This window comes from Excalfactoria chinensis, chromosome 11, assembly GCF_039878825.1.
Source record: "Excalfactoria chinensis isolate bCotChi1 chromosome 11, bCotChi1.hap2, whole genome shotgun sequence".
NCBI lineage: Eukaryota > Metazoa > Chordata > Aves > Galliformes > Phasianidae > Excalfactoria > Excalfactoria chinensis.
The window spans coordinates 16,206,322-16,227,692 of record NC_092835.1 but is presented as its reverse complement, the minus strand read 5'-3'; the positions used below and the strand labels follow the sequence as shown (position 1 = coordinate 16,227,692).

The following is a 21,371-nucleotide window of genomic DNA, read 5'->3' as shown; positions in this document are numbered from 1 at the left end:
CGGAGCGCAGGAGGCGGAGCGCACCCGGCGCACAGCGCCCCCTGCCGGGCACGGCCCGCAGCGCAGCGCCGCCATGAGCGCCGCTCTGGTGGGGTACAGCAGCTCCGAGGATGAGGAGGAGGAAGGAGGCGGGGGGACGCGGGGCAGGTCGGTGCCGGGCGGTGCGATGCGGCCGGTCGGTGCCGTGCGGGGGGGTGAGGGGGGGAAAACCGACGCGCTTCTTTCTGCCTTGCAGCCGCCGCCTGCCCGTCCCCGAGTGCGTGCTGGCCATGTTCCGCGAGGAGGAGCAGGAGGAGAAGCGGGACGACAGCGCTCTGCACGGCGGCCGCGTGCGGTGCTTCCCCCACGAGCGGGGCAACTGGGCCACGCACGTGTACCTGCCCTGTGCGTGAGACGGGCGCGGGGCCGGGACGGGCCTGGGGCTGCGGGGCGGCGCTGCCCTGAGCCGGGGGTGCCCCGGGACACCCGAGCTGTTGGGGCAGGCGGCCTACAGCAGGGCTTGGAGCCCAACGGGCCGTACGGTGCCCTCCAACCTCGGCCGTTCTGCCTGCCCCACAGACCAGGCCCAGGAGGAGTTCCTGGAGCTGCTGGAGATGCTGGTGTCTCACACTCGCACCTACGTCCCGTCCCTCACGGCCATGGAGGAGTTCCATGTCAGCCTGTCGCAGAGCGTGGTGCTGCGCTACCACTGGATCAACCCCTTCATGCAGAGCCTCAAGGAGCGCCTGGCCTCCTTCCACAGGTGGGGACAACTGAGCCCCAGGGCAGCGGCTGTGGGCCTCTCCTCCCACTCTTTAGCATGGCCTGGGTTGAAAAGACCACGAAGATCACCCAGTTCCAACCCCCTGCTGTGTGCAGGTCACCAACCAGCAGCCCAGGCTGCCCAGAGCCACATCCAGCCTGGCCTTGAATGCCTGCAGGAATGGGGCATCCACAGCCTCCTTGGGCAACCTGTTCCAGCGCGTCACCACCCTCTGGGTGAAAAACCTCCTCCTAATACCCAACCTAAACCTCCCCTGGCTCAGTTTAGTACGAGAGGAAATGGCTTCAAACTTTTTTTTTTCCCTCCTGGCTGAAACAGTTTCTTTCTCACTTCAGGTTCTTCTGTGTGGCTGACCGGGTAAAGGTGTACACCAACCAGAACAAAACCAGGTGAGCCAGCAGAGCACGGCAGGGAGCAACGTGGAGGGGCAGAACGCAGTACCCCATCTCAGTGACTGAAGGTTCAGATCTTTGTCCAGCCCCTTTCCCACAGCGCTCCAGGCTGCGTCTGTTTTTAGCTCCTCCATCAGCTCTCTGCCAGCTTTATTGTCTGTGGGGACTGAACCTCGGGCTGCAGAATTTCAGCCTTCTGAAGGTAGGAGGAGGGACGTGTTCCCAACGTGGCCCGAGGCGACCTTTCAGCTGCGGTTGGGTGATGCTGCAGCTTCACATCCGCGCTGCCAGAGAGACAGCGCTGCACATTGCTGTGCTGGTCTGGTTGGCCCGGTGGCACCAGCTTATGCTGATGGTGAAATTGCAGCGTGAGTCTTCAAAGGGCTGGAGACAAACAGCTCTGACAGCGCAGCTCACCTGGGTGCCAGCTCATAAGCCTGATGGCGCCCCTTCCAGCTTAACACAATGAAGCGATTTAAATGCCAAAGCACATTAAAGAGAAAAGTGATTAAAGTTATGAAAAGCTGCTGAATCTGATGGGAATGGAAAACCACATCCCTCCCGGGCAGGAGGAAGCAGCTCTTTGAGGGAGATTTGTCCTCCCTCCGTCTCGTGGTCACACACAGGAGTATGAGAAGTGTCACCATGACAGTCCTCACGAGGAACCTCTTTGTCACAGCACTTCCCCATCCACGCCATTCTCAGCTGGCGCCTTGCAGCCCCTTCCTCTCCACTCCTGTAGCAACCTCCATCCTCTCGAAGCCGTACTGCCCTCGTGCAGGGCACAGCGCTCTGCTGAGATACTCACGTGTGTCCTGCTCTTTGTTTAGGACCTTTGTCGGTTTGGAAGTCTCTACTGGACATTTCCAGCTGCTGGAAATGGTCTCGGAGGTGGACAAGGTTATGGAGGAATACGACCTCCCTGTATTCTACAAGGTGAGGCCTTTTCCTGCTGGTCTGGAGGTGCTGCCTGGTTCCTCGTGAGGGGTTGAGGCCTGGCTGGTCTGTGCAGCGTTCAACCCCAAACAAACAGGAGTGGAGAAGCTGGACTCTGAAATGGTTTCCCATAGGCCGGTCAGTGACATTCACAGCTAACACCATGAATGGGATCTTGCTGAGAATGAGCACGAGTATGGCTTGTTTTGTATCCTGTATGGGAGAGTTAAGGGTGCTGAGTTAAGGCTGTTAACCAACTGGTGCCCTCTGGGAGTGGGGCTGAAGTCAGGGAGGACCCTCATTTCAGCTCTGCAACCACTGATCTGACTCTGGGGGTTCCCTGCTTTGCGATCCTCCTGCCCACGAATGCAGAGCACTCCAAGCAGGGCAGCACCGCACCGAATCTCCCACTGCATTCCCATAAACCTCCTTTCATCCTCATGATCCAATCCTTGCTTTATCTTCAGGACCCATCGTTCCACATCAGCATGGCCTGGTGCGTTGGTGACCTGAGGGGCAGCCTGGAGGGGCAGTGTCTGCAGGAGCTCCAGGTGTGTCCCCACATGGGCACGGGGAAGGGAGGTTGCTTCTGTGAGGCAAACTCAGCTTGACTTAAAGAAGGGAGACTTTGGGATGGGGGGTGGGGGGAGAGGAAGGAGCCACTGTCCTGTATTGCAGCTACAGACCCTGCTGACTTCCCCCCCCATCAGCCGGCCCACCCGCCCTCCTTGCGCTGACTCCTGCCCTTGTGTTTGCCAGGACATTGTGGACACATTTGAGGACTCTGCACGCATCCTGCGTGTCCAATGGGAGCAAATCCGCTGCAAATCAGGCAACAAGTTCTTCTGCTTCCCCCTGAGGTAGGACCCCACGGCGCTGTGCATCTCACAGCCCAAAGACCTGCTGGTCAGCAAAGAGCCGTCCTCCAGCACAGCTCCCAGCGCCGGCACACGCAAGTGTGTGGTCTGAAACCACGCAACCTCCAAGTCTGAGCTGTGGGCTGAAGAAATGTGTTCCTGCAGCAGATTGCTGGCAGCACAGCAGCGTGCCGGCAGCAGGCGGGATGTGCTGCAGTCAGCACAGTCAGCTCACAGCTGCTAATTCTGCTGATTTTAAAAAAGAAAGGGGAAAAAAAAAACAACCAACAACCGACCAACCAGCTCTGTGCACAGCTCTGTGCACGCCGTGGGTGCTGCCGTATGTTTGGGAGCAGGGAGGTCGCGTGGGAAGCGCTGGCTGAAGGCAGCTCGTCTCGCACAGTTGGAAGCGGCACCGTCATTGTCTGGGAGGCCGGGAGCTGACTGCTGAGCTCAGCCGGAGCTCTGAAACACAAGAGGCAGGGACGCCCTAACCCAGCCCACAGCAGCTCCTGGGTCCCATCTCTCACGCCGCTGCCGCCTCTGTATGTTTCGGTATGAGATCCTGTCACCGAGATTGGATCTGGGCGATTAAAGCTTGTGATTGAACCTTGACAGAGAGGCGACGAGCCCCTGCTTTTTCAGCGCCGAGCTTTACAACGACCGCTCTTTAAGGTCGTCTGTGCGGGAAGGCCGTGCCGCTCCGTGCTGTGTCGTTACGGCGATCCCAGCAGAGGGCGCTGTGTGCTCCCGCACGGCGCCCGCCGGTTGTTGTCGGCCGGGGGGCGGCACGGGGGGCTTCTCCGGAACGCGGCGCCCACCGCGCGGGGCTGTCCCTGCGCTGCACGGGGCCGGCCTTTGTGCTCGGGAAAAGTCCGTTCTGTGCTTCTGTGCGCCGCCCTCCATCTTTTGTCCGCCGTTCGTTGGAAGGCTGCGCTCCTTCCGAGCGGTGAACCCGTCTCACGCCGCTGTTTCTCCGCTGTCTGATGCCCGCGGACGCTCCCGGAGCGCAGAACGGCGCGGAGCCTCACGGCCGCGGGTCGCATCTGCCGCAGGCCCGTGCCCGCCAGCCGCCCGCAGTGCGAACACGCAGTGACCCGGGGGGAGCGGGAGGGCGAAGCGGCGGAGGCGGCGCGTTGTTCGGTTACAAGCGATACGAACAGCGCGCTGCTCGCTGCTGCTCGCCGGGCAGCGCCGACCCCGCCGACCCCCCCCTCCCGTCGGCAGCGCGGCGGGTCGCAGCGGACTCTCCCCCCGCCCGTCCCACCCTTATTGCGCGGAGGGGGCGGCGCTCGGAGCGCGGGCACCTGCCGGGAACGCGGCTCGCCCTCCCCCGCCCCGCCCCGCCGCCCGCCCCGCCCCGCGCCGCCACCGCCCCGCGTCTCTCGGCCGGGGCAGCGCCGAGCCGTGCCGAGCCGAGCGGCCGCGGGAGCACATGGGCCGCGCCCCGCCGGCCTGAGCCGCACACAAAGGCGGGCGGGCGCCGAGGGGCAGCGCCGCCCATGCTCCATGCGCAGCCCCCGCTGGCGGCGGCCCGGGCCCGGGCCATGAGGGCGGCGTAGCTCGGGATGGCGGGCGGCGGGGCGCGGCGTGAGGGCGCCCCCTGCCGGGCGGGCGGAACCCTGGTGGCGGCCGTGCTGCTGGCGCTGCTGGGAGCGGCGGGCGGAGAGCTGAACGCAGAGGTGAGAGCGGGGCGCGGCGGGGAGCGGGGCTCGGGTTGGGGCCGCCGAGCCCACGGGAAGGGCCGCGGGGCCGCGCGGAACCGGCGCTCCCGTCCCCGCCCGCTGACCGCCGCGTGCCCTCAGGCATGGCTACGGCTGTACGGGTACCTGCCGCCGGGCAGCCGGCAGATGTCCACCATGCGCTCCGCCCAGATCCTGTCCTCGGCCCTCTCCGAGATGCAGAAGTTCTACGGGATCCCCGTCACCGGCGTGCTGGACGAGGAGACCAAAATGTGAGCTCGGCCCCGCGCCCCCCCCCGCTCTGCCCCCCGGCCCTCCTCTCCCCAAAGCGGGGTGGCCGTGCCCCGCACACGGAGCCCCTTCCTGTCCCGGCGCTGGATGTGCTGGATGTGCTCCGTCACTGTCCCCGGGGGTACACGAGCCCTGCCCGCCCCCAGCAGCGCGGCTGCTCCCCCCCTTGCCGTAACCCGTCTGGGTGCCGAGCCCTGAGCCCCGCCGCCCCCCCTGCAGGTGGATGAAGCGGCCCCGCTGCGGGGTCCCGGACCAGTTTGGGGTGCGGATGAAGTCCAACATGCGGCGGAAGCGGTACGCGCTGACTGGGCGGCGCTGGAGCCAGAGCCACCTCACCTTCAGGTACGGCATCGCCTGCCCTCGGGCACAGACCCTATTGGCCACAGCCCTGATCCGGCCCCGCTCTGTGCCCGCAGCATCCAGAACTACACGGAGAAGCTGGGCCGCTACCACTCGTACGAGGCCATCCGCCAGGCGTTCCGCGTGTGGGAGCAGGCCACGCCGCTGGCCTTCCAGGAGGTGCCCTATGAAGACATCCGTCAGAAGCGGAAGAAGGAGGCCGACATCATGGTGCTCTTCGCCTCGGGCTTCCACGGGGACAGCTCCCCTTTCGATGGCGTCGGGGGGTTCTTGGCCCACGCTTATTTCCCCGGCCCGGGGATGGGGGGGGACACACACTTTGACTCGGATGAGCCCTGGACGCTGGAAAACACGGATGTGTCGGGTGAGCTGGGGCTGAGGGCCGGGTGGTGCTGGGGGCAGCCTGGGGTGTCCCTGGCAGCTGGAGGGCATGGCCCAGTGGGGTGAGAGTGTGTGTGAGCAGGGGTGCTGGGAGAGCAGATTCTCTGAGGGCAGCGTGGACGGCTTTGGCTCCCTGCATAGCATCCCTGTAACGGGGTGTTGGTGCAGGGAACCCCCTGTGCTGGGGGTCGTGCTGACGGTGCCTTTCCCCGCAGGGAACAACCTCTTCCTGGTGGCTGTGCACGAGCTGGGGCACTCGCTGGGCCTGGAGCACTCTAGCAACCCCAGTGCTATCATGGCCCCCTTCTACCAGTGGATGGACACGGAGAACTTCCAGCTCCCCGAGGATGACCTGAAGGGCATACAGCAGCTGTACGGTGAGGAGCTGCGCTGGGACGTGGGCTGGCAGGGGGACATGGGTGCTCCGCCAGCCTTAGGGCTGGGTGCTGCGTCTTGGAGCCTCTGGATGGGGAGGAGAAGCACTGTAGGTTGACAGATGTTGGTTGACTGTAGGTTGACCTCTCCTGCTCTGTGCAGGTACCGCAGATGGGCACCCTCAGCCCACCAAGCCCTTGCCCACCGTGACACCTCGGAGACCCGGCAGGCCGGACCACAGACCCCCCAGACCACCTCCACCAGGGAAACCAGAGCGGCCCCCAAAACCTGGCAACCCAGACCGACCTGACCAGTACGGCCCTGATATCTGTGATGGGAACTTTGACACAGTGGCTGTGCTGCGGGGAGAGATGTTTGTGTTCAAGGTACCAGCCATGACACCTCCCCTCCCCTTTGAGCCCATGGCCACCCCGGGGTCTCTGGGTGGATGGGGTACCCCAGCATTTTGCCCATCCCCAGGGCTCTGTCCCTGTGTGTCCCTGTGCTGATGCTCTGCTTCCCACCAGGGCAAGTGGTTCTGGCGGGTCCGGCACAATCGGGTGCTGGACAATTACCCCATGCCCATCGGGCACTTCTGGCGGGGACTGCCTGGGGACATCGACGCTGCCTATGAGAGGCACGACGGGAGATTTGTCTTCTTTAAAGGTGAGCAGGGCAGCAGGAGATGGAGCGGGGCGATGGGGCAGGGAGTGCCCCCACATCGTGGCAACGCAGCCTCACCTGCTTTCTCCATTTCCTCCCATTCAGGCAACCGGTACTGGCTCTTCCGTGAAGCCAACCTGGAAGCTGGGTACCCCCAGCCCTTGTCCAGCTACGGGCAGGGCATCCCCTACGACAGCATCGACACTGCGGTCTGGTGGGAGCCAACAGGGCACACCTTCTTCTTCCGTGGAGACAGGTGGGTGCTTCTGTTCCCAAGAGCGGGGGCAGTGTGCGGTGCACAGCAGTGGGATGATAAGCTGTTGGCAGATGGCTCTCTGGGCTGAGCACTGACAGGAAAGCTGGAGCACCCTGTGCTGCCTGCAGCTGTCAGGGGGCTGCGTGTCTGTGCCCCCCCTGCTCACCGTGTCCCGCTGCCTCCCACAGATACTGGCGCTTCAATGAGGACACGCGCTCAGTGGATCCCGGCTACCCCAAGCCCATCTCGGTCTGGGCGGGCATCCCTCCCTCGCCTAAGGGTGCCTTCCTCAGCTCAGATGCCTGTAAGTAGAGAAAAGTGGGCAGGAGGGGTGGGCAAAGGAAACGCAGCCACCCTGCCCGGCAGCTGCCTGTGACCATGGTGGGCCCCAATGGGATGCTGTGGGCATGATGGAGGCAGAGCCTGCCATTCTCTGCACTTTCTGCTCTCCATCATGTGGGAGCTAGGCCTGGATGCAGCCACTCACCTCTCTCCCCCATCTTCCCCCCCCCCCAGCCTCCACTTACTTCTACAGAGGCACAAAGTACTGGAAGTTTGACAACGAGCGGCTCAGGACGGAGCCGGGCTATCCCAAATCCATCCTGCGGGACTTCATGGGCTGCAGTGTGGAGCTGGTCCCGGAGCCCAGCCCGCCACGCTGGCCCGACGTGGACCGACCGCCCTTCAACCCCGACGGCGACGAAACACCACAGGATGATGGCGGCGAGGAGGAGGAGGAGGAGGAGGACGAGGAGGATTACGGTGAAGGCGGCCGCGAGAAGGGCGGTGACGTGGACGTGGTGGTGCAGATCGATGAGTACACGCGCACCATGAGCGTGGTGATGGTGCTGGTGCTGCTGGTGCTGCTGCTCTGCATCCTCGGCCTCATCTATGTCATCGTGCAGATGCAGAGGAAGGGCACGCCCCGAATGCTCTTGTACTGCAAGCGCTCCTTGCAGGAGTGGGTCTGACCCCCGCCTTCCTCCCCCTCCCCCCCACCACCATGGTGCTAACAATGAGCCCGCCCCACCCTGCCCTCCCCAGCGGCATATTTATACGCAGAGGTTGGTCCCGTTCCCCTCGCTCCCTGCACACGCTGCCGCTCTGGTCTGGCTCCAGAAAGGAGGGACGCTGCCTCAGCCCTGCACTGAGGGCTTCCCAGAGCCCCTGTCCTGACAGCACAAGGGCTGGGGAGTGGGCGAGGAGCTGGGGAGGGTCAGGGTCCCCCCAGGCTGGAGGTGCCCCTCTGTCTCTTGGCCTCCCCAGTCGCCTTGCCTTGCCTGCCCCAGCCCGGCTGCGTTCTTCAGTCAGAACTGTGGACACTGCAGGTGTGTGCAGGGCAGAGCGGTTCTGTGCTGCCCACCCGTGCCCCTCACCGGCAGGTGGACATAAGGAGCTGTGGGCACCTGAAGCACAGGGCAAGTGGGGGCTGAGCATGGCTGGTGGTAGAGGACAGTGCAGGCGGGAAATACAGTGCCAAGCAACAGCGCTGAGCTTGCAAACCCCATCAGAAAGGCAGGCAAGGGGCCGAGCTTCCTCCCCATACCCTGTGCACAAGGCCTTTGTTTGGCACTGGGTGTGATAACGCATCCATACCCCCTGCTCAGCTCAGCCCCCTCTTCCCTCTCAGGCTGCCCACACAGGCACCTGCTGCCGCAGTCGAAGCCCTCCAGGAGCGTTTGTTCCCCTTGGCAGTGTTGCCTCCCCCGGCCCCGCGGGCAGGGCAGTGGGCACGGGCGTCTTGTGCTTGTATTAAACGGGTCGGGTGCGTGGAGCTGTGGTGCCATCCTTGCTGCCCTTGTAGGGCTGGGCTGGCGGGTGGGTGTCGGTGGGGGGGGGGGGGATACAGCGGGAGCTGTGCGCAAGGCTGGGTGGGGGGCTGTGGTGATTGGGGCTGCTGTTGGGGCCGCTGCCCCCAGGCTGCCATTCTGGGGGGTCAGCGAAGGCAGCCCAGCAGCAGCAGACAGAGCCGCCTTTCAGGGGCTCCCGCGGGAACACAGCGGGCCTTGTTCTGCACACAGCTGAGCAGTGGGGGCTGCGTGGTTCCCCAGCAGGGCTGTGGCCAGGCCCGGCTCTCTGTGTGCTGTGCCCCCTGCCCCTGCAGCACGGCGGCTGTCCTGGGGGAACAAGGCCACGACTTGTTGGGGAAGGTGAAAGTTGGAGGAGCCGTAACTGCTAGAGATGGGAGAAGTAACGGTAGGACTGGGAGAGATGAGATCCAAGGGCAGGAAATTGGCTTTATCCAAGGAAAAACGCTGCTCAGCTCACAATGGGAAGGAAAGCTGGCAAGGCGGCAGACGTGGCTCTGCCAGCAAAGCCTGGGCACGAGTGGGGCGGCTCCATTGGGGCTCAGCAGCCCCACGCTTCCCTGGCCCCGACCACCCCTCGGTGGGGGCACGGAGCCCTGCGCTGGTGCTGCCAGCTGCTGGGAGCTGCGCTGCTGGGAACGGCCCCGCCTCCCGTGCAGGCTGCCGCGGCCGGAGCGGATGCAGAGGCCATCAGCATGACGTGCAGCGAGCGCTCGGCGGGGGGATGGCTGGCGCAGGGCCGAGTTCCCGCAGGAACGAGGGCGGAAGCAGCCCGGCCTGACCCTGTGGAGCGTGGGGGTCTGGGCTGCCCCGCGGGGAGCGGACCCCAACCCTTATCCTCTTTTGACCTTGTGCCCGCAGGAGCCCTCCGTCCTGCCCAGCCCCGCAGCAGGATCGGACCGGCAGCAGAGCAGGCACTGTCCCTGACCTCCCGCCACCCCCAACCCTGCCAACCCCCCACCCCCAGTTCAGAGGGGACGGTTCCATGATGTCTGTGGCCGAGCAGGAGGGACGAGGTTCCCCCACCCCCTTGGGCCCATGGCCGCTGGCACAGTGCCGAACACAGAGCTGCAGCCAGTTCCCAGCACCGAGTTACCCCACGCTGCCATTCCTCTCCTTACTTTAGAGGAGGGGGGCTGGCGCCCACCCCACTTGCTTGGGCTGCCATCCACAGCACTGGGGACCCCCATGGTGGGGGACACCCTTCCCCTGGCCCCGTCCCCGCCTGCTGGAGCCGGGCAGAGCCACTCGAGCACGTGCTCCATTGCCTGGAACTCAGCGCAGCACTGCAGCCCAAGGACACAACAGCACTGGGGACAAAGGAACATGGGGAAAGGTGCCCCCGGTGGCTCCACCGCCTTGATTTCCACCTGCCTGGTCACTGCTGCTGGGGTTTGCTCTCCATTTCCCCCCTGTCCGAGGGGGGCTGTGCAGGGAGGCAGTGATGGCAGCCCTCCGAGTGCAGGCCGTCTGATTTAGCTGCGATGGCTCCGGCCCAGGAAACCGAAACAAACAAATGAAACAAACCCCGCAGCAGTTCCCTCGCAACACAACGCGTTTCTCACACCGCTCTGCAGCCCGGTGCCGGAGCCAAGGACGCTCCCAGGCAGGCCCTGCATGCAGCTCGTGAGCCCGGCCCACATCCCCCAGCACGGCGGGACCCCCAGGGATGACCCCAACCTAAAGGCGCGGAGGCGGCAGGACGTGCGGCTGGGAGCCGCTGTGTTTCCCATGGTGGAAGCCTTTCCCACAGCAGCTGTGCTTCCCCTTTCCTGGGGGGGCTCGGTGGGGTGCAGGGCAGCCACCAAAGCCTGGTGCCCTGAGTCGCTTTGGGGCTGCACAAGGATGCTTGTGGCACCTCCATCCTGGGGCAGTGTCTCACCACCGCTTTGGGGCTGGGCGCAGCCTGGGGCAAACAGGGCCCTGGCTGCCCAGTTTGCTCTGCAGGGATGTCACTGCCCACCCCCAGCTCTTCCCCGGATGCTGCAGCAGAGCCGGTGCCAGGAGCCCGGGGCCATCTGGAAACACTCACCGACAGCAGCCGGGGACCCTGACAGAGACAAAGGCTTTGGCAGAGCCCAGGTTCTTTGCTGCTGGCTCTGCACCGCCTCTGGGCACCATGCATGAGACCCTGGGGAGCGCAGGGATGGAGCCCAGCAGGAGCCCCGCTCCTCCCCCCTTCCCAGCCCCTCTCTGTGTCTGGGGAACACACATACTGCTCAGCTGCACCCTGCCAGGATCCACCTCCCAGGCAGCCCCAGATTCCCAAAATAGGCTGCAGAACGCCCAGAGCTCCGTGTCTTGCTGGGATGGGGCTGCTGGCACCTCCCCCCCCTCTGCCACTCTGCCCTGCAGACCCAGGGCTGGCACAAAGCACGGTCCCAGCCGCCCTTCATCCACATCCCCCTGCCACAGTGGGGGCAGAACTGGAGAGTTCACCAGATCCACACAGGATCTTCCCCTCGACCCCTCTCAGGGATGAGCCTCTCTCATAGGAGTGGTCTGCTAGAGGACGGAGGGGGTCCTAGCGGGGCTGTCAACATCCCCTCATCACTTCCCAGGGCTCCCTACATGCCTGTGGCTTCTAGACACACGGCAAGGCCACGCTGCCCCTTCCCACATGCTGGTGGCACTCGGCAGACCACAGTGCAGAGCCCAGGACAGCCCCCAGGGAAGGGCAAGGTATAAATAGCTGCAGCCGATAAGCAGAGCCTGCAGGGTGCTGAGAGTTACAAGGCAGAGGCAGCACACACAGAGAAACGAGTGCCTATACTCCTTTTCTCCCTGCTTCAGTTTCCAACAGTTTTAAGGGCAGTGAGCTCCATCTGCACAGAGAACCCCAGCCACTGAACAGCATCCCGCAGCCTGCAAGCAACCTTCTCCTGGGGAGACACTAGCAGAGACTCACTGCTGCCTGCTCAGCACCGTGACCCTGCTCTGCTACAGGCAGAAAGGGAGGAATACGGCCCACGTGCCCCACAGCAAGACCAGGAAGAGCCTCTGCCCTCTTCTTCCTCTGCAGGGCCAGGGCACAGAGCCCTGCGTGCTGCGGGGAGAGGACCCGGAAAGCAGAGAGGAAGTCAGAGAGGAAGAGCTGGGGCCAGGCCCCGCTGACTGCTGCTCCAAGGCCAGAGGAAACGCTGCTGGGAGAGGACAGAAGGAAGAGCCACGAGGCCATGGGGCTCCTGAAAAGCCGCTCGCTGGGGCCGTGGGAGGCACTGAACTCATTGCCTGTTGTCACAGCCATCGCTTTCCCCACCCTGTGCCAGGGGTGGCAGTCAGGGCGCGCAGCTCTTCCCTCATCCCAATTAAACCTCGCTTGGGTGGTCCCGCAGCGCAGGGTGCCAAGGGAAGCCCTCACCCCTGGCACCATTCTCCCGCAGTGCACAAGTGGCCAAAGTCCTCAGCACGGTCCTTCCCCTTTTCCTGGGCAGTGGCCAATAGCAAAACTCAGGATAAATATTTCCCTCGCCTGCAGCACCACCCTCCCCACGCTGGAAAACAGCTGCAGCGGATTAGCACGGCCCGGAGGTGGAATCCCCCCCATGGAGAGGGCAATGTTTAGCCAGTGACATCCAGGGAGATGAAGAAACAAAGGCAGAAAGGGCAAGGAGCTGAGCTTGGTTCAGATGTTAGTTCCTGGATATCGCATCCGTGGTCGGATCAGAAGCAAATGAGATTTGCCTTCTCTGCAAGGCAAGGTGCTGGGGTGGCACTACACGGCCCAGTGCTGCTCAGTGCTGCTCCTGCTCGCTCCCAGTGCCTCTGCTCCCTCCATCAGCTCCCCAGACCTTGCTCTCAGGTGCAGCAACCCGTGCACCGGGCACCCTTCAGCAGTCAAAACTACAAAGGAAAGCCTTGCCTTTGATTTAGAAAGTAGGCTCCAGGTGCTCACATCATGCTCATAGTGCTTGCTCACAGGACGTTGCCCCAGCCAGTAGTAGAGGAAGGAGAAATGCTTGCAGAGGGGAGAAAAGCTCTTGTCTGGACCTCGTCAGCACCCGCTCCACCCCAGGCTGAAACTTTCCAAGGGCTCCCTGTGAAGAGAGATTCCTTTCTCTCCCACCATAAAAAGCAGTTCAGGTTCGGGCAGGAAGGAACAGGCCACCCACAGAAAGGTGAAGGAGCAGAAGATTCAGAGCTGCTCTCTGCAGGATCCCCCACCCCCTGCCCACTCCCTGCATGGAGCTGGGGCTGCCCCGCAGCACACACAGCAGCCATCCTGAGGTCGGCTCCTGGCTGAGGCTCCACGCTCCTCCTGCTTCCACTCCTCCCACGTTGGGGCACGCTGCATCCAGCCTGGCCAAAGCCATATGCAAAGCAGCAAAAAGCTGGGCCCTTCCTCACAGGAGTTGTGCTAATGCACAAAGTGACTGCTGACACAGGTCCTGGGATCTGCTGGCCCATCTTCTCCTGTGGGTAGAGCATCCCAACTTCACCTGCCTCCATGTCAATGACACAGTTAAAGTTTTGATGGGAGAGGAGGATTAAAATAGAATAGTTTTGGACTGCGCTCTGTAAACTCATCACCACCCTGTACAGGAAAGAGCCAGTATCTGATGATGCTCCACTTTGTGCATTGTGTAAACAGGAAGATTCCCTATTTGGCTTCATCTTTAAAACTACGCAGAGAGCCCACACGGCTGTAAGGGTCAGGCAGGGAGCTGGCACAGCTCCTGGAGCCAGGCAGGGATTGGCAGCAGGGCTCAGCACATCCCTGCACAAAGGCAGCCAGCTCAGGGCCGCCTGGGTTAACACACAAAGGTCACTCACCCAGCGCCATCCCAAATCCCTGCTGGATGAGGGATGATGAGCAGCGTGGGGCCAGAAGAGCCGGGATATGCGCTGGTGAGCAAGGGCTGGTGGGAAGGGATGCTTCACTTGCCAGGGTTTGATGGATTCCCTCAGCAGCTGAGGCTGGACTGCTCCCCCACGCCTGGCAAGCGCCGAAGTCCCGTCAGGAGAGCCTGGCCATAGACTTCATTAAAGCCAATCCTTGGCACAGGATACAGCATGACTCCACTTAACGGATCTTAAGCCCAGCCAAGCCTTGACAGGCATCTGAGCAAGATGGATGGTGCCTTCCCATGTGAGCTTCCTTGGAACCACTGAGCTGTTCAGCTGCTACAGGAATCAGAAAGACTTTCACCAGAAAGCCCTCTGCAATGCCATCCAGCAGCAAGCAGCACAGGGTCAGCATCTCCCTTTGCAATCACAGCACCTTCAAGATGCACACAAGGCAGGTGACACAAGAACCAGCTGGAGAAGCGGGGCCCTTACATAGGACTGAAGGTAAACAGTCATTCCAAGTCCTGAAACCAGGACTAAACACAGAACGTGGAGCAGACTCAGGGCAGATAGCTGCCAAACTCTCCTCCAGGGAACACCAGCTTTGTTTTAGAGGACAATAAGATATCTAAATCTTAGTTCACACAGAGCCCAACACCAGGGACGGACTGACCCTCGTGGTGGGTACACACCTGCACAGCTGCTGGGGCTGGGCTCCAGGGAGGAAAGGCATCAGCTTCTCCGAGACTTTCTCCATCGCTGGTGGAAGTTTGCAGCCTCCCCTCTGCACGCCATTCCACAACAAAGGCAAATTGGTTCGAGGCAGGGAAGGGCAGGCTCAGAACAGGAAAAGACTTCCGCTTCACTGCCTCACTTCTATTATGCTTCTTCGTCTTTGATCCCCAGGGAAAGGGACAATTTGGCAGCTGGAAGGCTATTGTGAGCTTTCTGCTATAAGTAGCTGCTCGGGGCTTGGCTGAGAGCAGGAGTTGTTTAAATACACAGCTATCAGAACTGTGCCAGTTTAACAGGCAGGTAAGACCAATTTGTCACTGCTGGGAAAATGGCTTCAAGTAGGCAGGGAATGAAAAACCCATTTCCGTGTACCAGAAGAGAACAGCATGGGTTTTGTCACAGGTCAATTAACACCAGCTCACAAAGTGGAATAAGCCACAGCAGACAGATCCTGTCTCCTCTACTGAAACCCTACCGCTTCTCTCTCCACATCACTGTTGTCCACAACCACGCGGACCCTTATAAAGCAAGGCTGCCAAAGTCAAATTCAGAGGCAAATCTTAACATCTGGGCTCCTATGGAAACTGCTCAGCACTTCCTCGTACGAGCTGAAGGACCCATCAAAGGAGGAAAACGACAGGAGCAGGCTTACAAACAGTCAAATGTTTAATAACTTTCCAAGAATGAGTATTACATCCGTATTTAGAGCGTATATAAAATAAGAGATGGAAAACGAGGAAAGGAAGATAAAACTGGTATCTTCAAGAGGGCACGCTTAACTCTGTAATCCCTGCCAAATCCTCCCTTCAGAGGGGCAATGGCCGCATTGAGCAACAAGAGATCAGGTACCGTGCCACCTGCAGTGTTTAGGCTCAGCACTTTAGGAACAGTTAGTAGGAAAACTTTGATTCTGTAGGACTCGCACACCAACAACACAGTCCCAGACCTGCTACGTGGACAACCGTGTCCTATCCAGAAGAGGGAAACCAGATGAATCAAAGTTACCCTAGGCAAGGTGAGCTGACAGAAAACTTGGTCTCAGCACGGCTTTCTCTTTCACCTTCTTTTGTCGACACCAAACATTTCTTGTGCCTCTTCTCAATATAGTGTTATTGCTGGACAGAGCAGGGAGAAGAAGGGAGACACTTACTACACACACAGCATTCAGGTGGCACCTAGAAGACCGTACTGGGAAGGCACTGAGAGTTCCCCAAACACCTCTGTGAGTCCACTTCATCCCAGAATGAATGTGATGGATTCCCCAGAGACGTGCCCTTCTGTTAACACTGCCTTCCACCTCCCACTAAGATCAGCACCTCAACCCTCAGATCCTTGAAATTATATTCAGAAATATTCTCTGCTAAAACAAGTATCTGCACTGGGAATGCCTGGCCCTGACGAAGAAGGTGCAGCTAGCTGTGAACAGCAAAGTCACAGTGCTGAGTCATGGGCAACAGCTCCCAGGAGATGCTAGGAAGCTGCTGCTCTGCCCAGCACCCTCCAGCACCAATGGGAAGGGTGCGGGAAACAGCTGCACAGCTCTCCCTGCTCCTAAGTGGGAATGGCAACTTCCATGTGCTTTGGCAGGAAAGCCACTCAGCAAGTCACCAGACAGACTGCTCATCCTGCAAACAGAGAGGGTGCTCCCTGGCTGCAGGCCAACGCCAGAGAGAACTCCTCTGTCAGAAGAAACTGCATTGTAAAGGCAGCAAGGAAAGGAGACATGCTCGCCTGGCCCCACTGCCTGCCCTCCTTCCCCACAGCTGGCTCACCTTGGCCTTGTTCTGGACAGGCAGGTACAGCTTGAACTCAGCTGGGAGCTCATCCTCAGAGTACAGCCGGTCAGAGAAGTACACCCGTCGGATGCGACAGTTGGCGTGGATCTGTGAGTCACAACACAGTCAGCTCCTTTGTCCACTTGCCGTCCCCACGTCCAGCTTTGTCATCGTGCAGCAGTTTGGATTCTCCAGCTCAGCAGCCTGCACGAATCCTTCCAGCCCCATCGCTGCTGCTGGGTAGTCTCCCTCCCGCCCCAGCATCACCTATTGCAGGTTTGGGGCGAGGTGCCACAGCACACCAACTATTCTTCATCATCACAGAAACAAACTAACCAGTCAGCAAACGCCCTTGTTTGTTTTGCAAGGAAGGAGACATTCTGGCTGCCCCATTAGAAGAGTTTTGGCCTGAGTCTTTCCAGGAGACCTCATGAACTCTTCGAATCTAATGGGAAATCAGGGAAAAAACACCAGCCCTCTGCTTTCTCATCTGCTCTCTCCATTGACACGGGCTGTCTCAGGAAGCATGGCCAAACTCTGCCATCTCCACAGAACAGTGACCCACCTTAGCTGCCTGGTAGCAGTGTTCTTGGCTGTGAACCCATCTCTGCTCCTCCACTGGTATCAGCATTAGCCAGGAGGACTAATGCTGCACTTGAAGCACTCCCTCTCTAGGACTTCCTGAGGTTAAGAATCACTGTCCAGGCTGCACTGCTTCTGCTACCAGCTGAAGGATTCACTCCTATCTCCTTATGGGTACATGAGAAGCCTGACATTTCCCAGGTCAGCAGTTTGCTGATCTGAGGGCAACCCCACGAGGCACTGCAGCAGTCACACTAAGGAACACGCACCCCCAAAATAACACATACCACTCCACACAGAAAATGTGAATCACCAGCATAAGAACCAAACTATGCATCCTCAGCAGGAAAAGGCACTGCAGAGGAACCGAATGGGGCCAAGCTTGGATTCCTACTTTCCATCAAGGCTGTCCCAACCAGCAGAAAACCTGCCACGTTGGTTTTCATGTGCAGGACGTGACTGTTTCTTACCTGAACTCTCAGAGTCTCAATGTAATTTGTCCCGTAAGCCCTGCGCGTGAAGTCTGAGAGGTTGAACTGGATTTGGTTCCAGCCATCATCCAGCCGCATGGGCATGGTGCAGATGAACGGCTTCACTCTTGTTGTGCTCTGGTAGTTACTCGCCCGGAAGCGCCGGCGTACGTTCTTGTCGTCGAGCACCTGGGGCAAGGAAGGCAGGCTGCTGACACCAAGGTCGGGGGGCAGACCCCATCACACCCTCCTCACTGGTCTCTGGACCCTGCCCTCCTCACCTGCACCTCGAAAGTGAAATACTTCTTCAGGTTCTTGATGATCATCACTAGGAAAGGCAGTTTGATGCCCAGGGTCTTCTTTGGGTCAGCAGGGCACGTGATGTACGTGGTACTGAGAAAGACAGAAAGATGCTTTAGGATCACTCATGGCATAAAGCACACAGTCCAAGTCCCAAGCCTTTCACTTGATCTAATGCAATTCTGGAGGACAGGCAGGAAGAGATAGCTGTGATCATAAGATCTCAGCAACCAGCAGGGCTTCCTGCATTAGAAGGGACGGTTTCAGACAAGGCTGAAGAAAGAACAAGCTGAAAGGCCCAAAGAAGGCATTTCAAATTCCACTTCTCCCCACGTAGGGCATGAAACACCTCCCTGAATCCTGTTTCGAGGCTATGTCTCTTAACACAACCTCTTTAACTGAACAGGTAGAGTCCTCCAGAGCACGGCAGAAGGCCTGCATGCTGTATATGGCTGGGAAGACAAAGGTCATGAGCCCTAAAAGCACACGTCATGTCTGGCAAGTTCTATATCAACACATCTTGGGAGGAAGAACAGTGCTGGCACAGCCTGTCTGCAGGAGAGGAGACTCCACTGCCCTTATAAGGAGCACCCTGCTCCAAACCACACGGCAGCAGTGTGGCTGTGGGGATGCCGAGCCTGCAGCCAGAGAAGCCCATGTCTCCTCCTCCAGCCGACAGGGACAACCTGATTAAGTGAAGCACCATAAGCAATCCCCCCTCATAAATCTCTCTCTTACCCGCCCGTCTGCTGTCAGAATAGCTGTCATGTGGGCAGAGCAGCAGAGCAGGCCTAAGATATGAAGGATGCAGAAGGCAGAGGTGCAGCCTGCAGTTACACCTACACTCAGCTCCAGGACAAGCTCCCATGACATGCCAAGGTCCGAAGCAGCCTTCCTCCTACCTGACGTTTGTTCCTTCAATCTCCAGCACCAGTGACTGGATGTCATTATCGGTGATCCGCTTGATGTGGCCATTGCGCACCTGGAGGAGAAGTGGGCAGACAGCACAGCCGTTAGAGGAGGGAGAAACAAGAGATGCCCTCAGCTCCACGAACAAGGGGAAAAAGACCCTTAGAGGATCATCTCCTTTTACTTGGCTGCTATTGCTCCGGACTTCTCTGCTTCCAAGACTTTAATCCTCACCCCAGAGTGCCAAGACTCCAAGCGAATGTCTGTGGCCAAGCATGCTGCACAGACTTTGGTTTATCCAAACACTCTCCAGAGAACAGGGGTGACTCAAGCTTCGTGTAAGGCGCCCAAATAAACAAACAGAACAACGTCAGAGCAAGAGCAATCCAGAGTGCGATAAGAGGTACAACCAAGTATGAGCAACAGACATGTGAGCAAAGGAGGCCACCAGGCAGCCACCAAAGGGCACTGGGCCCTACAGCTGGGCACAGCTGGCCGACTCTGTGGCAGAGCAGGACCAGGTGGGAGCTTGGTTCAGACACTTCCACTACAGAGCACACAGGCTCAAAGCCCAGGTCTGCTTTGCTAAGGGGCACATTGCTTGGGGAGGCCACACAGCAACCAGCAGCCAACACAAACTCAGCTTTCTCCACCAGCAATCATGGCTGAATCCCAGGGTCTGAGGATTTATGCCTTTAATGAAGCTGCTCACATCCCATCGTATTTATCACCATTAAAAAGGCACTTTTGCTAATTAAGCCTTCTGCTCTTCTCCAACGCTAAATCAGCAAATTGCAACGCTCCTTCCGATTTCGTACATTAATTTCCTGAGCACCTATCACTGCTGCTAATACCCAGGATACATTAAGCTCCTGAAGGGATGCTCCTCATCAGGAGCTACAAAACGATTGACAAATATAGCAGTTCAGATCTCCACAGGGACCTGCCCTAGGCAACACTGCAGGGCTTTGCAGGAAGGAAGAGGAGCCCTGCCAGCAGCCCACCACTCTGCCCCATCTCTGCATGAAACCTCAGCCTGCTGGGAAGTGCTGCATAGCAGTTTGCCCTGCCAGACTGCCCCTAGCAATGCTACTTCCAGCACAGCTTCATGGGGGATCCTTATGAGACAACCACATCCCTCTCTTGTATTAAATGCAGCTCTGATGGGGAAAAAACAGTCACATAAGATCTGCATCATTTGGCTTCTGTTTTTTCCCAGTGACTTTTTTCCCCCCTCTAAATCATCAGCCCAGCAGAAGCCCCACGTGCCTCTATGAAAGCAGCAGCTGGCATAAAGGAAATGAAAGCCAGGAGCCCATAGGGGCAGGGCACGCTGCCTTAACACTGGGAAATCACCCTGCAGCAGGTGACAGCAGCAGTAACCAAACCTCCATAGCAACACTCACCACGAATGCTTTACAGCTCTACATAGAGAGCAGCCCAGGTGTGGCCCCTCCAGAGAGGTCAATGCAGGCAGTTTAACATGCTTTGAACTGATCACTCAGCGTTTTCTGTCTGCGACCACCTGATGTGGAAGGCTTTCCTTCCCCAGATTACAACGAAAAGAAGCAAGCTGTCTTCTTCAGCAATACCAGGAAGACAATGAAAGGCAACAGGAAAGAAACTGGTTGGCAGAAACGCAGGCAGGCAGGGGCCCTCCCTCCCAGCACAGCACAAGCTCCATGAGCTGCACCCAGCTGCAGGTAGCACAGGCAGGCTAATGCTCATAACCAGCCCCTGCAGCACAGACAGAAGGACACTGCAAGTGTGACAGCAGCTTGAGGCTTAAGCCTAAGCAGGCGGATTTCTGGAGCTGTAGGACAGGGCAGCAACCCTCCCAGAAAACAGAATTCCTTCTGATGCTCTCTGAACTCTCTGCTGTCTAAGGATGAACTGAAAAAGCCCATTTTGCAGTCATGTACCACGAAGGAGAGGCAGCTTCACAGAGAATTATTTCTGAGCAGCCGTTGTTCCTTAAGGCCGTGGTTGCTGCTGGCAACGCTCTGACATAACAAAGCCCAGAGGAAAGCGAGCCAGGACGGCACGGAGTGAGGCCGACCTCTGGAGGATCGCTGCTGAATCGGTGCTAGCAGCAAGGGCCGAAGAAACCCGGCTGGTACCAGTGTGCACAGCAGCCTGGGGATGCACGGGGCATCAGGATGCACGATGCTACGGCAGCACAGTGCAGTGTAGCGGTGGGGTGCAGCCAAGCATCGTTGTGCCACCTTCCTCATCCAGAGGCGAGTTTGGGAGAAAACAAGAGGGAGCTGTAGGAGCCGAAGGGCCCCGTGTGCACACAGCGCACCCCACACCAGGACGTGCATCCCTGCGCCGTGCCAAGGGGCACAGCAATGGCGGTGTGATGCTGCAGGCCGAGGGCTGCGAACAACCACCTGCGAGAGGCAGACGGCTGCGCTCCCCGTGCCGGGACACACGCCGCTCCCGGGCTGCGGGCTGCGCTGCTGCTGTCACTGCGCTGCAGGGCGCCCCGCGGGCCGTTACCGGACGGCAGCGAGGAGCGAGTTCCCCGGCCCGAGGCGCGCCCCGCACAACGCACCGCGAACAGCCGCGCATCCCCGGGACGGCTCATGGCGGCACCGCGCTGCGGCGGGGATGGAGCGGACCCGAGCCCGAGCCGCAGCTCCACGCGGGGCCGCCCGACGTTCAGACCCACGCACGCTCCGCTCCTCGCGGCCCGACCCGGCGACGTTCTGCCCGCCCCGCTCCGTCCCGCCGCGCACCTTCTTGTCCCAGATCTGCAGCGGTTTGCTGCCGATGCTGTAGAGCACCGAGAGGAACCCGCTCTGGAACGTGTTCTTGAACATGGCGGCTGCGGGAGCACCGCGCCGCCACCGCGGCAGGTGGCGGAAGGATACGGCGGGAGCGGGATAACGCAGCGATAACCGCGGATCGCTCCGCGCCGCCCCGCCGCCTCCTCCGCCGGGCACTTCCGGGAACCGCGGCGCTGTCACCAGGGAACTACTTTCCACGCGGCGGATCTACTTCCGGGGGCGCTGCCATGGCAACGGAGCCGCGGGCTCGGCCTGC

At 60.0% G+C, this 21,371-nt stretch overlaps 3 protein-coding genes across 4 annotated transcripts; 2 read left to right on the top strand and 1 right to left on the bottom strand.

Annotated features, from left to right (window-relative positions):
- Nucleotides 1-5: 5 nt before the first annotated feature.
- On the top strand, nt 6-3,568 carry USB1 (U6 snRNA biogenesis phosphodiesterase 1). 2 transcript variants are annotated; one of them, XM_072346158.1, is made up of 7 exons: nt 28-147; nt 236-384; nt 559-742; nt 1,099-1,152; nt 1,986-2,091; nt 2,559-2,642; nt 2,851-3,568. In XM_072346158.1, exons 1-7 carry the CDS (start codon nt 74-76, stop codon nt 2,953-2,955), a joined length of 756 nt encoding a protein of 251 aa, XP_072202259.1. In that variant the 5' UTR covers nt 28-73; the 3' UTR covers nt 2,956-3,568. The 2 variants fall into 2 exon arrangements, with proteins under 2 accessions (XP_072202260.1, XP_072202259.1); XM_072346159.1 differs by lacking the exons at nt 1,986-2,091; nt 2,559-2,642; nt 2,851-3,568 and adding an exon at nt 1,242-1,658 and having other exon boundaries at nt 6-147.
- Nucleotides 3,569-4,374: 806 nt separating this feature from the next.
- MMP15 (matrix metallopeptidase 15) lies at nt 4,375-8,730 on the top strand. The gene is made up of 10 exons (XM_072346156.1): nt 4,375-4,630; nt 4,754-4,902; nt 5,141-5,263; nt 5,338-5,645; nt 5,878-6,039; nt 6,200-6,423; nt 6,565-6,703; nt 6,806-6,956; nt 7,145-7,260; nt 7,473-8,730. Exons 1-10 carry the CDS (start codon nt 4,517-4,519, stop codon nt 7,925-7,927), a joined length of 1,941 nt encoding a protein of 646 aa, XP_072202257.1. The 5' UTR covers nt 4,375-4,516; the 3' UTR covers nt 7,928-8,730.
- Nucleotides 8,731-14,930: 6,200 nt separating this feature from the next.
- CFAP20 (cilia and flagella associated protein 20) lies at nt 14,931-21,281 on the bottom strand. Its single transcript, XM_072346446.1, has 6 exons — nt 21,065-21,281; nt 18,317-18,396; nt 17,396-17,507; nt 17,115-17,303; nt 16,060-16,170; nt 14,931-15,402 (listed from the first exon to the last, which is right to left on the bottom strand). The coding sequence occupies exons 1-6, from the start codon at nt 21,146-21,148 to the stop codon at nt 15,397-15,399; spliced, it is 582 nt and encodes a 193-aa protein (XP_072202547.1). The 5' UTR covers nt 21,149-21,281; the 3' UTR covers nt 14,931-15,396.
- Between the last annotated feature and the right edge of the window lie 90 nt (nt 21,282-21,371).

What these genes read in the sequence shown, in the direction of transcription:
- MMP15 (XM_072346156.1), top strand. Translation starts at nt 4,517, where the DNA reads ATGGCGGGCGGCGGGGCGCGGCGTGAGGGCGCCCCCTGCCGGGCGGGC. An exon ending in GAGAGATGTTTGTGTTCAAG is followed by an intron (nt 6,424 to 6,564) that starts GTACCAGCCATG and finishes GCTTCCCACCAG; the next exon opens with GGCAAGTGGTTCTGGCGGGT. An exon ending in TTCTTCTTCCGTGGAGACAG is followed by an intron (nt 6,957 to 7,144) that starts GTGGGTGCTTCT and finishes TGCCTCCCACAG; the next exon opens with ATACTGGCGCTTCAATGAGG.
- CFAP20 (XM_072346446.1), bottom strand. Translation starts at nt 21,148, where the DNA reads ATGTTCAAGAACACGTTCCAGAGCGGGTTCCTCTCGGTGCTCTACAGC. An exon ending in TGCAGATCTGGGACAAGAAG is followed by an intron (nt 18,397 to 21,064) that starts GTGCGCGGCGGG and finishes CTTCTCCTCCAG; the next exon opens with GTGCGCAATGGCCACATCAA. An exon ending in ATTGAAGGAACAAACGTCAG is followed by an intron (nt 17,508 to 18,316) that starts GTAGGAGGAAGG and finishes TGTCTTTCTCAG; the next exon opens with TACCACGTACATCACGTGCC.
- USB1 (XM_072346158.1), top strand. Translation starts at nt 74, where the DNA reads ATGAGCGCCGCTCTGGTGGGGTACAGCAGCTCCGAGGATGAGGAGGAG. An exon ending in CACGCACGTGTACCTGCCCT is followed by an intron (nt 385 to 558) that starts GTGCGTGAGACG and finishes CCTGCCCCACAG; the next exon opens with ACCAGGCCCAGGAGGAGTTC. An exon ending in AGTGTCTGCAGGAGCTCCAG is followed by an intron (nt 2,643 to 2,850) that starts GTGTGTCCCCAC and finishes TGTGTTTGCCAG; the next exon opens with GACATTGTGGACACATTTGA.